Source organism: Pseudoliparis swirei, unplaced genomic scaffold (genome assembly GCF_029220125.1).
Source record: "Pseudoliparis swirei isolate HS2019 ecotype Mariana Trench unplaced genomic scaffold, NWPU_hadal_v1 hadal_25, whole genome shotgun sequence".
Classification (NCBI taxonomy): Eukaryota; Metazoa; Chordata; class Actinopteri; order Perciformes; family Liparidae; genus Pseudoliparis; species Pseudoliparis swirei.
The window spans coordinates 10,715-27,029 of NW_026613261.1; the positions used below are offsets into that span (position 1 = coordinate 10,715).

The 16,315-nt window shown below is 47.3% G+C and overlaps 1 protein-coding gene across 1 annotated transcript in view; it reads right to left on the minus strand.

The window, feature by feature from the left end:
* Nucleotides 1–617: 617 nt before the first annotated feature.
* The window catches only part of zeb1a (zinc finger E-box binding homeobox 1a), a 35,791-nt gene continuing 20,093 nt past the window's right edge, over nucleotides 618–16,315 (minus strand). The window contains exons 2-10 of the mRNA XM_056410642.1: nucleotides 12,153–12,374; nucleotides 9,499–9,657; nucleotides 9,205–9,407; nucleotides 7,311–7,443; nucleotides 5,204–6,864; nucleotides 4,905–5,070; nucleotides 3,813–4,275; nucleotides 3,596–3,680; nucleotides 618–2,648 (exon numbers count right to left, since the gene is read on the minus strand). Coding sequence (XP_056266617.1) covers nucleotides 2,466–2,648; nucleotides 3,596–3,680; nucleotides 3,813–4,275; nucleotides 4,905–5,070; nucleotides 5,204–6,864; nucleotides 7,311–7,443; nucleotides 9,205–9,407; nucleotides 9,499–9,657; nucleotides 12,153–12,374 — 3,275 coding nt within the window. The 3' untranslated portion in view covers nucleotides 618–2,465. The remainder of the gene's footprint in view (nucleotides 2,649–3,595; nucleotides 3,681–3,812; nucleotides 4,276–4,904; nucleotides 5,071–5,203; nucleotides 6,865–7,310; nucleotides 7,444–9,204; nucleotides 9,408–9,498; nucleotides 9,658–12,152; nucleotides 12,375–16,315) is intronic.

The window sequence follows — 16,315 nt, forward strand, 5'->3', positions numbered from 1 at the left end:
AGTAAAAGGACTCGAGACGTGCTGTCTTATATTTTATTTTGGCGGGGGAGTCATAGAAACGGAGCAAAAACTCAAATGAAAACATACAGAGACAGTGGGGCGAAAGCAGCGGCGTGCGGCCTTTCCACGGGACGGTGGAGCGAGTTGGCACGGGACAGAAAACAGGGTCCAAATTTGGCTTTTAAAAAAAATTAAAAAGGGGAAGGAGTCATAACAAGATGCGATGAGTCATGCTTTTTTTTTGTTTTTTAAATCACAGTTTCATAATTCAGTAGCTTCGTAACGACGCCGAGCGGATGCACATGTAACATTTCTATTTCTCAACTTCATTCCCGTTTGTTTTTTAAAATTTATTTTAGCTTGAAAACAGAAGTCATGTTTACAGAACACGTGTTTATAATCTTTTTTATGTCTTTTGTGTTGTTGTTGTTAAAACAAACGTCGGCTCCCAGAACCACATTTGGGTTATTTTAGTTGTTTGTCTTGAGATTATTTTTCATACTAAAATATATTATTGTATCAATTCAAACTACAGTCCACTACAATGTGTAATAAATAATCATAAAAAGAAAATATAAAAAATAAGACACATAAATATTTTTTAAAAACTAAACGAGTAACATTTTTTTATTTATTTTTTAATCTGTGAAAGGGTTCTAATACTGCCATCGTGGAAAAAAACTAAAACACATACAAAGGACACACACATGAAACAATAAAACAGACATATTTAAAAACACTGTTCGGTAAAACAACTGAAAACCCTTCGCTCGTCGCCTGAAGAGACACAAATCATCTTTATATTTCACATCTGAAACAACAAGTGCACAAGTTTGGCAAAAAAAAAGAAGTAAAAACACTCAATGTCTTAATTTGACTTAAAAGATTGATCTTGTTGTTCTGTAAATGTCGGAGTGAAGTGGAAAACATCCCCTGCTAGTTTATAATTCGTTATTATTTATTCTTTGAATACTTCAATCTGCTTTTAAAGAGAAGATTTTCTTCATTTTTAATCTTTTTTTAAAGCACTTAATGTAAACTTTTTTTATTTTCTTTTTAACTCGTGACTTCAGAAGACATTTAACTCTCATAAAAACAATAAAACGGAGGAAACTTGTCAACGTTCACGAGGCGTTTCATATCCGCGTGTGAAGCTCGGTCTGGACTGCTTCTCAATGGTTTCCACTCGCTCCTCCCCTTTTAAAACTTTGTTTTTCACAGGAAGCATCTTTTTTTCTTCTTCTCGTAATCGTGGCTCAACTAGCTGCAACAAACATCAGTCAACATGGCATAAGTGACAGCGGGGGGGGGGGGGGGGACACACACACACACATAACACTGAAGAAGAAGAAACAATAACACTGTTCAATGGCACTTGTAACAGCACGCAGGTCTTGCATAAGGCTGGAGGGCTTTTTGGGGGCGGAGCAACAGACACCGGCTCCTCCTCCCACACACACACACACACACGTGCAGTATGACGTCATGTGGTAACGGCGCTCGGAATGCCGACTTCAAGAACCCGAAGTCGGCCTGAAGAAGCAGAAGTTCAGGAGCGGAGGCCGAGGCGGAGCCGCTTTTGAATCGTCACCCGGAGACCCACCCCCCCCCCGCCTGATGCTGGCTTTAAAGTTGTGACTCCACCTCCCCTGATAGGACACATTTGGTTATGGCGCCACCTCCCCACCCCGCCCACAACCCCTCCCCCAAGAATACTTTCCTTAAGGCTAACAGTCAAAAAGTGAAAATAATGATTAAAAAAAAGCTAAAGCCAGCTAGCGGACACTAACGCTAACGACATCCCGCTGGCTGGCGTACGTCTATAACACTGAAGGGCATACGATGCGTGAGGCATGTCTCCATAAACCAGGAATACTGTAGTGCAGAGGTTTTTTTTGTTCGTAGAACTCAATAAAATACTGATTTAGGAAACTTCATTGGCAATAAAAAGGTCTAGAAATGTTTTCTCTCTCGTCTATACAGGTTAAAAGTTAAACACGTGTAGTAACACTGACCAAATGAAAACAAACAAACAAACGATAAAACGACCTGGGATGTCTCAGTAACGGGTGAGTTCTGCTTTAAAATCTGTACTTCTATAAACAATTTTTAACACTGATATTTCATTTCCACCAGAGGGAGACAGAGGGGAAAAAAAGTCACTTTAGTTTTTCTTTTTTTTGTCTTCAAAGTTCAGGCACACCTGGGTTTTGTACACAGTAGTGGATCCTTAAGGTCGTTAAGGTCGTTAAGATCGTTAGGAGCCTTAAGATCGTTACGGCCGTTAAGATCCTTAAGGTCGTTAAGATCGTTACGGTCGTTAAGATCCTTAAGATCGTTACGGTCGTTAAGATCGTTACGGTCGTTAAGATCCTTAAGATCGTTATGGTCGTTAAGATCCTTAAGGTCGTTAAGGTGGTTTAGACCGTTTTGTCTCAGTCGCCTCGTCTTCGAGATCTCGTCCTTTATTTGGCGTTTGTTTCCTCCTCTGAGGGTTCGCCGCCGCCCGACTCCTCCCGGGCGCTTTTGTCCGTATTAGCTTCACAGTCTGGCATCTCCTCCTCCTCCTCTTTCTCCATGTCGCTCGCCTCCTTCTTTTCTTCCGTCGCGTCACCCACCTCTCCGTCTCCCACCTCTCCGTCTCTCTTCTCTCCGTCTCCCACCTCTCCGTCTCTCTTCTCTCCGTCTCCCACCTCTCCGTCTCTCTTCTCTCCATCTCCCACCTCTCCGTCTCTCTTCTCTCCGTCTTTCATCTCTCCGTCTCCCACCTCTCCGTCTTTCATCTCTCTCTCTCTCTCTCCTCCCATCTCTCCGCTCCATCTCCTCTCATCTCTCCGTCTTTCATCTCTCTGTCTCTCATCTCTCCGTCTCCCACCTCTCCGTCTCTCATCTCTCCGTCTCCCACCTCTCCGTCTCCCACCTCTCCATCTTTCATCTCTCTGTCTCCCATCTCTCCATCTCCCACCTCTCCGTCTTTCATCTCTCTGTCTCTCATCTCTCTGTCTCTCATCTCTCCGTCTCCCACCTCTCCGTCTTTCATCTCTCTGTCTCCCACCTCTCCGTCTCTCATCTCTCCATCTCTCATCTCTCCGTCTTTCATCTCTCCATCTCTCATCTCTCCGTCTCCCACCTCTCCATCTTTCATCTCTCTGTCTCCCATCTCTCCATCTCTCTTCTCTCCGTCTCCCATCTCTCTGTCTCTCATCTCTCCGTCTCCCACCTCTCCGTCTTTCGTCTCTCTGTCTCCCACCTCTCCATCTCTCATCTCTCCGTCTCTCATCTCTCCTTCTTTCATCTCTCCGTCTTCCACCTCTCTGTTTCCCTCCTCTTTGTCTCTCATCACTCCGTCTCCCACCTCTCCGTCTTTCATCTCTCTGTCTCTCATCTCTCCATCTCTCATCTCTCCGTCTCTCATCTCTCCTTCTTTCATCTCTCCTTCTTCCACCTCTCCGTCTCCCACCTCTCCGTCTTTCATCTCTCTGTCTCTCATCTCTCCATCTCTCATCACTCCGTCTTCCACCTCTCTGTTTCCCATCTCTCCCTCTCTCATCTCTCCATCTTCCATCTCTCTGTCTCCCATGTGCTCGCCCCCCACCTCGACCTCCATCACATCACAGGCGACCTTCTCGTCCTCCTTTTCCCCCTCCACCTCTTCCTCTCCAGTCGCGTCTTCCTCTAACTCCTCGTTCTCTGCGATCCCCTCCTCCTCAATCTCCTCCCCCTTCTCAATCTCCTCCCCCTCCTCAATCTCCTCCCCCTCCTCAATCTCTTCCCCCCCAATCTCCTCCCCCTCCTCAATCTCCTCCCCCCCAATCTCCTCCCCTTCCCCTTCCTCTTCCTCCTCCTCAAAGTTACCCTCGTAGATCTCACACTCATCGTCGTCCACCTGCACCACCCGGATGTCGTCCATGCACATGGCCTCCTCTTCCTCCTCCTCGTCCTCCTCGCCGCTCTCCCTCTCGTCCGAGTCCAGTTGGGAGGGCGGGCTCGTGGTCCGGCTGTCCGAGCGCAGTCCGGCGCCGGGGCTGCCAAGCTCCGACCGAACGCCGAGCTCCGGCTCCGCCCCCGAGCCGGACCCGGAGCCCGGCCCGTCCTTCTTGCAGTACGAGTAGCGGTGGTTCATGTGCTGGGAGTAGGAGCCGGAGTGGGAGAAGCGCTTCCCGCACTTGTCGCACTGGTAGGGTTTCTCCCCGGAGTGCAGCCGCGAGTGCTCGATCAGGTGGTGCTTGTGCTTGAAGGCCTTCTTGCAGACGGGGCACTCGTGGGGGCGTTTCCCTACAGAGGAGAGAACACATGCACTGAGCCGGAGAGCCAGACCGTCACGGCGTTACGCTACGCTCACGCCAAAAGCGTTGCCAAGCGCCGCGAGGGGCGGGGCTTATCTCCGTGGCTCGTCTCCGTAGAGATCGTTATCATGTCCTTCATCCACCACGAAGAACTAACCACTAGTTCTGCTTTGTACTCGTTGAGGACGTCCAACAAACGTCTGGACATCTAGCGCCCTCGTGGCCGGGTTCATAACATTAATACTCGCCGGCAAAAACACGGCGACAAAAATGCGCCGGAAAAACACGTTTTGCCAAAAAAAACGCGTTGCCAAAAACGTGTCATCGAGTTTCACAAATTGGGTGAACACTTTCAAAGCTGATGAACCAATTAGTTGATTGACAAAAACAGTTTATTTTATATGCATGTTTTTGTTGTTGTTTGCATTTATTCTAAGTTAAATGCACAATTAAAAAATTTAAAAAAGTGGATTTTCTTCATTTCATCTCCACTTGATAAAAAGTCCTCGTGAGTCGAAGCGTGAACGTTGTCGATTAATTACTGCCTCCTGCTGGCCACATCGTGACCTGCACCCAAAGGACTACGAGAGGTACGTGTTGCGTCATCGCGGGTCCTACCTGTGTGTTCATATTTGTGCCTGAGCAGCGAGCTGCCCTTCTGGAAGACTTTGGAGCAGAGGTCACACGGGTACACGCCGTTGTCCAGCCGCCGCTTCTTCATCAGCGCCGGCGAATCCGAGTCGCTCTGCTCGTCCGCCGGCGACACGTCCGGCCTCTTCTCCTGCTGGAGACGAAGAAGAAACGACGAGGAGAGAAGAAGAGAACTGAATGAACGACCCACAGAGGCTTTGTAGTAGCAATATATACGTTATAAACCTCCTTTGGGTTTCACTTTAAGCTCCGCCCCCTCCACCAACCTTGTGGCCGTTCAGTACGACCGTCTTCGCCCCCGTGGCGCTGCCGGCCACGGCGGCGTAGGTGTACGTGAGCTGGGGGATGAGGATGGTGCGCTTGGCGGCGCCGTTGAGGCAGCCCTGCCCGGCGATGGCCACCAGCGTGGGCAGCTGCGCGGCGGAGACGATGCTCACGGGCGCTCCGCCCCGAGGCGCGGCGGCGGCGACGTAGATGGTGCGACCGTCCAGCTGCTCCTTCCTCAGGCAGGTCAGGTTCAGGGGCTGCTCCTGCTGCTTGGCGGGAGGAGGCGCGGCCTTCTCCAACGCCGCCGCCGCGTGCTTCGGGAACGAGAGGTCGAGCGGCTCGGCCTGGGAGTCCATCGGGTCTTCCGGCTCGCTCTTAATGATGACGAGGTCGCCGGCGTTGAGGCTCAGCGGCGAGGAGTCCGACGGGGAACCGCCGGATTCTGACGAGGCTTTGTCGGACGTCTCCCGGGAGGCGTCCCCCGAGACGGCGTTCTTTGCCACCGCCGTGGCTTTTCCGCGGCGGCCGCCGCCCGCGTTCCTCCCCGAGTTCATCTTCGCGAACCACTTCCGGACCACGTCCACGTGGACGCGGACGGACTCCGAGATCTCGGTCAGCTCCCGCTCGCCGGGGTCGGCGTTGGAGGCGAAGTAGGCCCTGAGGAGCGAGAGGAGGTCGTCCACCGGCGGCTCCTCCAGCGTCACGCCGGCCTCGCTGAGCAGAGCGGCGAACGACGGGTCCAGGGCGGCGGAGTCCACCGCCTCGCCGTTGGCCGCCTTGAGGTGCTGCAGCAGGTGCAGCGCCTCCAGGTTGTCGGGGCAGTCGTCGCACAGCGTGCACGCGCCGGTGCCGGAGACCTTCGGGGTCGATCGCGGCCGCGCGACCCCCGCCGCCGTGACGGCCACCGTTTCCGGCTCCGTCTTCACGACGGAGAGGTCGGTCACCCCCGGGGTTGAGGGTTTGTCGGTCTTGGTGGGCGTGGGCGCCGCGGTGACCATGGGGAGCGGGGCGGGATTGGTTCTGGCGATGAACGCGGCGGTGTGCATCGTGGCGCCGGCCGCCGGGCCGATGCTGTAGTTGATGATGATCTTCGTGGTGCCGTCGTGGTCCACGAACGCCGGCAGGCTGATGATCTGCTGCTGCGGCTGCTGCACCACGAAGCCCTGCTTGCCCTGCGCCACCACGCCGTTGGCCGTGCCGAGCACCTGCCGCAGCACGTTGCCGTCCATCGCCACCTTGAGCACGTTCTGCAAGTCGCTCAGGTTGATGCTGATGGGCGACATGAGGCCCACCGTCGGCACGACCATGGCCACGCCCTGGGGGAGGCCCCCCACCGACGCAACCACGGACTGCGGTACGTGCGCCGGCGCCGCCATCGCGGGCTTGCACTCGTATTCCACGGGCTCAGATTTGATCTGGGTGACGGGGAGCTGCTCCTGGAGGGGCTTGCTGTCGGCCTTCTCCTTGAGGATCACGCGGGCCGGAGCGATGGCGGCCGGCGCGGTCTGGGCGGCGGGCGGCGGGGATTTGATCGACGCTCGGGGAGCGCCGTTGGGAGGCGCCGCCGCCCCCACGCACTTCTTGCTGCTGATGTGGGAGCTGTAGGAGCCGGAGTGGGAGAAGCGCTTCTTGCAGTTTGAGCACTCGTACGGTTTCTCGCCTGAGAGAAAACAAGACAAGCTCGATCACAACTTACATTTATTTTTATATATATATATATATATATATATATATATAAATATATATTTATAAATATAAAAATATTTTGTTCTTATATTTATAAATATATATATTTATAAATATAACAATATTTATTTATAAATATAACAACATTTATTTCTTATATTTATATGAATATATATATTTATAAATATATAATTATAAATATAAAAAATATGTATTTCTTATATATTTATATATATAAAAATAAATATATGTATCCATATATAATTAGTATAAGTTCCTATGGAAAGGGGGGGCTGGATATCGTACCACTACAAAAAGGTATGAACCACAGGATTTATATTCTTATTAACTAGTTTTACCACATTTTAAATGACAATCTGCCCGATGTTCCATAATACCGATGGGGAACCCCCAGCTCACCGCTGTGGATGCGCAGGTGCTCCTTCAGGTGGTGCTTGTACTTGAAGGCCTTGCAGCATTCGGTGCACTTGAACTTGCGGTTTCCACTGATTCCTCCTGAGCCGCCGCCGCCGGTGGACTGGGAGACGTGGCGCTGAGACGGGAAAACCAGAAGCGGTGAAGTCATCCCAACTCAACCTTCTTAACAACTCGGGAACGGATTTCGTGGATTTTCCGATTTTCACAATATCTGATTTTCATATTATCTCTACAGATGTTTAAATTCGCCACTGCACATTTTGCAGAGAGCAAAATTGCGTGTTGATTTTCAAGGAATGAAAAATCCCAATTTACAGAAAAAAAGCAAATATAAAACCAGCAGAATTTCAGGAATTAGGAACTAGGAATTGGCAAAAAAGGGCGATGGAAAATAATGTGGGTTTTTTTACTATATATTAGTGCTGTGAAAAATAACGCGTTAATTCAATTACAGGTTTAACTAGTTTTTTTTTTTTAACGCATGCGCAGAATGAGCTTCCAATCCGTCTGTTGTTGGTCGTCGGGACGAAAAAAAAGTCACTTGCAAAATGAGCTTCCAATACACCACTTCAATCTGAACTATGTCCGCTCTCATGCAGACGGTCTGTTCATCGGTAATGATCCTTCCGCAGGTTCACCTCCGGAAACCTTGTTACGACTTCTACTTCCTGTAGATCAGGGTCTCAACACGTCGATCGCGACCTGCCAGTCGATCGCGGCGTAGTGTCGGTAGATCGCATGACATTAAAAAGATTGGCCCGCCCCTTGACATGTTCTCTATAGCACGTCTTTATTCTTTTATTAAACTAAACGTCTGTTGTTGCTCCTATCTCCACAGCAGCATGTCATTTCTGTCTCTTCGCGTTGCGTTAACACTTATCGATCTCCGTCTCGCACGCCACAGAGCTCCGTGCGCGCGCATCGGGACCGAGCAAAAAAAAAGAGTCAGTTGTCAATCTGTCCCCGTGTCCGGGCCGGTGAGGTTTCAGCTTTGCAGCGGTGTCCCCGCCGTCCCTTTCATCACGGCCCAGTTCATGAAGAAAACCCACACAGTCAGTTTGCCTCAGCAGCTGCTAGAGGAAGACTAGAGGCCTTTAGATTGTATCATGGTGGAGTTAATGGTTGACAAACAAGAGAAAAATGTTCTGTTTAACCCTCCTGTTACCTTTACATTTACTAACATATTTTACCTCGGGTCAATTTGACCCCAGCAATTAAAACCTCCAGAAAATTATTAGAATTAATATTGCTTCCCAAGTTTAAGTGTGAGGTACTTTATGTTTGTTTGTTGACTACCTAAATAGCCCTTTAAATAAATAAAAAGTTGATATTTCTTATATGTTTGACACAGTGAAAACAGCCTGGGGTCAAATTGACCCCAAAGAACACCGACATTAAACATTGAATGGGGTCAAATTGACCCTAAGGTAACAGGAGGGTTAAACATTCTGTTTAGGATGAAGATGTATTAATGTTCCATATGGAAGAAAACTGCTAAATAACTGCTGAGTTGCAGCACCATTGTATAGAAGAATGTATAAATGTATATATCCGTCTTTTGTCATAAATCTCTATGTTCTCACAAAATATACCGAGAATATCGGTAATATGTGATTAATCATGATTAATCCACAAAAACCTGTGATTAACCCGATTACAATTTTTAATCGTTTCACAGCCCTACTATATATATATATATGTATATATATTTTTAAATATAAATATAGATTTTTATAATTATATACATATATATATATGAACATATATTTATATATATACAAATATTTATTTATATGTATATATAAATATAAGATATTTATTTATATATATATATAAATATAAGATATTTATTTATATATATAAATCAATGGTGTACCTGCTCCCGGGTGCCCCGGTGGTGGCTCATGTGCCTCTCCAGCTGCGAGCGGTAGGTGAAGGTGTAGCTGCAGTGCGTGCAGCTGTAGTTGTCCTCGCTGGTCTCGTGGCGATACTTGATGTGCTCCTTCAGCGAGGCGTTGCGCTTGTAGCCCCGGGAGCAGTAGGGGCAGGTGTGCAGCTGGGAGAAGGAGTCCGGCGTGCCTGTGGTGGAGGAGACGGAGATGCTGAACCTCTGGCTACAGCGTGGATGGTTTTTTTTGGGGGGGGGGGGGGGTTGTGGGTAAAACGTTACCGTTTTCGTCGGCGCCGCCCATCTCCGCCGGACTGTGCTCGTCCTCCGGGGCTTCGGGATAGATGACGGCCGTGTCCCCCTGCTGGAGGATCTCGTCCACCAGGGCATCCTTCTCCTCGGCCTCCTCTTCCTCTTCTTCTGACACGTACTCCTCCTTCACTAAACACACACACACACGCACACACTGGGTTTAGTGTCTGACTGGGAGGTTGTTCTGCAGCGGCGCCACCAGGGGGCGCCACAGGGCCTCTTTGTGACGTGCATTCGCTCTAACTCAACCAGTCAACTCACGACATGAGCTCAAAGTCACAGATACAAGTGTGTCCAGTTGACTGTAATGACATTTACAACGTCTGGCTTTTAATTATTCATACCAGCAAAGAGTTATATGAAGTAACAACAACGTTTTTTAAAGTTTAATGCAGCTCAACGGGACTAAAGACCTCCGTGAAGCATCCTCGAGATCTCTCACGGGATTACAGTGGAAACTTTTACAGTGGAATAACTCTGATGTCAGTTCAGGTTTTAGGTTTTAGATCAAACAATAGAGAAGACAACATTTTTTCAAAAAGTCCTAAAAAATTGCTCATAAATATTTGTATATAAATATATATATATTATAATAATAATATATATATATAATGATGTGTACATTTGAATATGTATATATTAGTGCTCTGAAAAATAACGCGTTAACGCGTTATGATGAAATTACAGGATTAATTAGTTAATTTTTTTTTACGCATTTAACACATGCGCAGAATGAGCTTCCAATCCGTCTGTTGTTGGTCGTCTCTAACCAGCAGCATGTCATTCTGTCTCTACGTGACGCGTTAACACGACTCCGATCTCCGTCTCGCGCGCCGCAGAGCTTCAATACCGGCGTGTGCGCGCACCTCGCCCCCCCACCCCCCGTCAACAACTCTTCTCGGCTCGCGCGCAGCACTGGTGAGCAAGTTATGTGCACCCCTGTGTATAAATGTATATATGTGATTAATCATGATAATCCACAGAAACCTGTGATTAACCTGATTAAAAATGTTAATCGTTTCACAGCCCTAGTATATATATATATAATAATACATATACATAAAAATAAATATTTATATATATACATATTTATATATATGTGTATATATTTATATATATATAGTATATTTTTATTTATCTATATATAAATATATTTTCTTATTATTATATATATATATATAGATTCTGACATATATACATTTAATATATTAGAATAATATATATATATTATTTTAATAATTATATATAAATATATTTATATATATTTAAAAGCACAAAGGATCAACAATAATGCAACAATATAAACAGTGCACATAAATAAAGTCTGGATCTCCATGGACTGAGGATAAACTGCACGTACAGGAAGCTTTAGGCCGTGTGTTGACGGGTAACCGATTATATGCCTGAATAAAAAATATGAAAGTAAAATACAGTCGATGCTCTTCAACGGCGTGACCTCCCTTCCTGCGTAACTGGGGCCGCCGTCGCCATGGAGACGAGGCATTTTAACTGCAGGCGGGACCGGTGCCAAAGGACACGCCTCTTCCTGCTGAGCCTCGTCAGGGACAGGTGCAGCTGTGTGTGTGTGCGTGTGTCCGTGTGTGTGTGTGTGAGAGAGAGAGGGGGGGGGGGGGCACCAGGCCTCGCTAAGCCTCATTTTTAAACACACAGATCTCAGCTTCCCATGATCTCATTCAAAAGATTTGCCTCTCCCTCCCTCTCTCTCTCTCTGTCTCTCTCTCTCTCTCTCTCTGTCTCTCCCTCTCTCTCCCTCTCTCTCTCTCTCTCTCTCTCTCTCTCTCTCGCTCTCTCTCTCTCTCCATCCTGATCCAGTTTCTCTCCTTGGTATGTTATGACTTTGGTGACTAATGAAAACATGAATTATTTTCTTCTCTTCTCTTTTTGTCCTCCCTCCTTGCTTCCTTCCCTTCCCTCCATCACTCCTTCATCCTGCCTCCTCTCACTCCTCCCTCACCTCCTCCCTCCACTCCGCACCTTCACCTTTAACTTCTCCTTTTCCTTGTTACTGCCCCTCGCCTCCTTTACTCGCTCCCTTCCTCCCCGCAACACACACACCCACACATAGACACACACCACACACACCACATAACACACATACACAGCACACATAGACACACACCACACACACACACCACATAGACACACACCACACACACACACACACATAACACACACACACACAACACACACACCAGACACACACATTACATAACACACACACCACACCACATACACACAACACATACACATAGACACCACACACACCCACACGCACCACACATACACACCACACACAAACACACACCACACATACCACACACACACACACACACACACACACATACACACCACACAAACACACACCACACACACACCCACACTTCTGTCCCTCTGCACACGGCCCCGTTCCCCCTCCAATCCAATCACTTCTCGGTGGCTCTGTAAATATCTCTTAGATTCCGGCTCTTCCACGCCCCACCGTGGATGATCAGGTGGGAACAACAACAACAACAACGCGCTCTGTGCAGGTTCGGTTCCACATGGATAATCAAAGCTCCCGTGGAGAAGCCTCATGTCTGGCCTCCAATAGGGGGGGGTCTCACCTCCGTTCAAGGAGCCGTTGAGGGGTAATACTGTGACGGTGGCGTTTTTGGCGGCGTTTTTGGCGGCGGTTGTTTTGGCGGCGGCGCCATGGCCGGCCGGCGCTCTGGTCCCGGCGGCGTTGGCGGCCTCGGCCTCCTGGAGGTTCTCCTCCTCCACGATGTGCAGCTTGTCCTCGTCGTCCGAGTCCGAGCTGGCCTCCAGGCCGCTGTTAAAGTCTGTCACTGCAGAGAGGAGGAGGAGGAGGGGGGGGAGGAGGAGGGACAGAGATGTCAAAGGTCTGTTTGAGTTCGGTCTACATTCACCGGTGCGTCCGCAGACCTGGACCAAATGGACTGGTCTGAATGAGTGTAGCAAGGTGTGTGTGTGTGTGTGTGTGATGACATCATTCACCCATTCACACACTGATGGGAGGAGCTAAACCGCCGAGCCGGGAATCGAACCGCCGAGCCTCTGATTGAACACACGCCTAAATGCAGGTACCAGATGACACCCACTTATATTTAGGACACACCACACCCTGAGCGCACACACACTCTCCACGACGACAAAACAACACACACACGAGAGGGATGCCGTCACTGCTCCAGACAAATGAGTGTGTGTGTGTGTGTCTCTCTCTCTATATATTTATATATATAATATATATTTAATATATATATATATAATGTATATATATTATATATATATATATACACGGAAATATTATAATATTTATATATATTTATATTTCAACGTCATCATCAACATGTGCTGTCTCTGCTCAGCTGAGAGCAGTTACCGTGACAACAGACAGGGGGCACCGCGGAGCAGCGAAGGAAGTAGGAGCTTCCCAACACACACACACTCACAAGTCCTCCAACAACTTGTTTTGAGAGAGAGAGAGAGAGAGAGGTCCACATCATAACAAAAGGTCAAATTAACTGTAAAGAGGAGGGGCGAGCTCAGAGAGGGAGAGGAAAGTCTCAACGACGGCATTCCTCACTAATCTGTTATGAAATATATATATCTATTTATTATTATAATAAATTATTAATAAAATGTAAATATATGTTATATATATTCATATATTTATCTATAAAAAAGATATGTAAATAATATATACATTGAATATCTATGAATTATTATTATAAATTATTTTTACAATTCATATATATATATTAATACATGTACATGAGTAAAATATGTATTTATTGATATTTTAAAATATATATTATATATATTGAATATTTATTTATTAATATAATAATCTATTTTTATAATTTATATATATATTAATATATATAAGTAAAATATATATATGTATTTATATTTATATATATATATATATATAAATAAATAAATATATAAAAATCAAACATAAAGGGCCAAATGGTGATAAACGCCACTGAATACTAGAACTGTGTTTTAAGGTTCAGCCCTCAATTAAAAGAAGGGACACGTTGCAGAGGGAGAGCAGTGGAGGGATTCATAATATCCTGTCTGCCTTTATTTGATCTGACCTTCATTTAATCAGATAGTCTGACAGAAAAGAACACAATAAAAAGAGAGAGAGGGAGAGAGAGAGAGGGAGAGAGAGAGAGAGAGAGGAGAGAGAGACGCAGCAGCAGGGATAAACCACGAAGTCGTCTCCTTAAAAAAAGTAGAAGATTAAAAAAGAAAAACCTACATAAACAATAAATAAATAATTAAATAGAACAAGAGACAGAATCCAGCAGAAAGCAGCGGTGCAGCGAGCCATGTGACCCACATCGAGGTCACGTGACCCCTCTGAAGGGGGAGATCACGTGGACACAACAACCCTGACTGGCCCTCATGGCCCGGTCTCTGGGTCAAAGGTCGGCGGCTTTGCAGTGGGGGGAGACACACTCCCAGACTACCAGACTACCGGTCTGTCAATACAGTTAGCCCCCCCCCCCCCACATCATGTGTGTGGGTGCAAAAAAAAAGTCTGCGCACATTTGCACGGCTAAAAACAATCAACCTGCCGTCGCAGATACTCGCTAAGTTGCAACGCTACAAGATCACTGATGCACACGGGGAACGCCTCATCGCCATCAATCATTACCGTGACGACCGGGCGCCTACCTGCCGCAGCTGAGCAAACACTCATTACACGGCAACGACACGTGTGAGTCAACGACACGCGTGACGCGTTATTGACCCGAGTCCTGAGAAAAAGAAAGACGAGCGAGCGCGACGGGGACCACGGCTCGTGTGTTAAATGTGTGTGTGTGTGTGTGTGTGTGCTTGAGTGTTAGTGTGTGTGTGTGAGTGAGTGTGTGTGAGTATTGACCCAGTGCAGCTGTGCAGCACGGGACATCTGCCAAGCCCCAAACAGACAATTCCCCCACTGTGTGTGTGTGTGTGTGTGTGTGTGTGTGTGTGTGTGTGTGTGTGTGTGTGTGTGTGTGTGTGTGTGTGTGTGTGTGTGTGTGTGTGTGTGTGTGTGTGTGTGTGTGTGCGGGGTGGTTGGGGAGGGGGGGTCTGTGGTACACCAAACACAAGAGTGAACATCACTAAAGCTGTCACTCTGCTACTAGATGTGACCAGACTTTAACATGCTGAGCAGCTGCAGGGGAGAGCCGGCCTTTCTTAAAGGGACAGGCGCGCATTTTTCTCCCCCTCAATGTTGTTACAACTGGCTTAAAAGTCGTGGGAGGAACTGCTGTCCACCTCAAGAAGGTAACGCGTGGGGCTTTTGTTAGAGTGTTATAACTGTATTGACTGCATTCTTTAATCCTACTCGAGTACTTGTGCTTCCTTCTGATTCAACGAGGCGAGTTCAGGCGCTCGACGCCGTTCACCTCGAGTCGTCTTCCTGAAGTCTCTGTTCAGAGGTGACATCATGAGGGGAGACTGCGGGGAGGGGCCTCTTGGTTCAATGGGAGGGGCGTGGCCTCTTGTTTCAAGGGGAGGGGCGTGGCCTCTTGTTTCACTGTGTCTCCATGAGCATCTCGCCTTCATACAGCCAACAACCTCTGGACGAGCACACACACACACACACACACACACACACACAGGAAAGCCCCTTGTGTTGCAGCCAAAGCCAGGGACTCCTCCCACCTGCCACGTTTATATATATATATGTGTGTGTGTGTGTGTTAGGGTGAGAGAAACCCTTAACGTGCACGTGTGTGATTATTAACTGTATAGTGAATCTTTAAAATACACTGCAGCCTGAAGTGTTTCAGGAATCGCGTGTGTGTGTGTGTATGTGCATGCGTGTGTGTGTGTGTGTATGTGCAGGTGTGTGTGTGTGTGTGTCCAAACAGTAATCAGGAGTCTCCAGCTGCTTCCTGCTCGGCCCAGGTGCTCAATCAGACCTCCCTCTCTCTCTTCCTCTCTCCCTCCCTCCCTCCACCCCTCCCTCCCTCCCTCCCCCCTCTCTCTCTCCCTCTCTTTCTCTCTCTCTTCCTCCCCCCCTCTCTCTCCCTCCCTCCCTCTCTCTCTCTCTCCCTCCCTCTCTCTCTCGCCCTCGCTCCCACACTCTGTTCCACAAATAAATGTGAAATATAATAAATATTAAGCACACCAAAAAACAACAACAACAACAACAGCAGCAGCAGCTCAACACGTTTCACGTCCAAACCGACGACACGGTGTTCTCTGCCTCTCTTGCATTATTTAGCAGAAGCGTTGATCTGAGACGACGACCTGCTCCTCCTCTCCAGGTCACCTGTGAATCTGGGTTCGTCCCTCTGACAGGTGAGACCTGTTTGCACACCGCCCGCCAGTGTGTTTCAAATACGAGCGTGAAACACGTATTAAATGATCAAAAAAATATTATTTCACTATATTTCATGGGGAAATTAGAGCGATTTTTGAAAAGGTAGACTTTAATTATTCTGTTGTTTTTGGCGGCCCCTGTGGACAGGAAGCGGTAGTGTTTTCCGAAAAAAAAAAGTTCCTTAAATACAATTTTAGTCAAACTCTCGTTTCATATTGTGGTTGAAGTGTAAACCCCTGAAAGGGTTTATTCTATTTGTGGGAGTTTTTCCTGATCCCATGTGAGGTCAAAGGTCAAAGGTCAAAGGTCAGGGATGTCATACGTGTACAGATTGTAAAGGCAAATTCATAATTTGTGATATTGCGCTATTTATAAAATAAACTGAATTGTGTATTATGATGACACCATTTAAAAAAAGAGGCGTTCATGGACCCA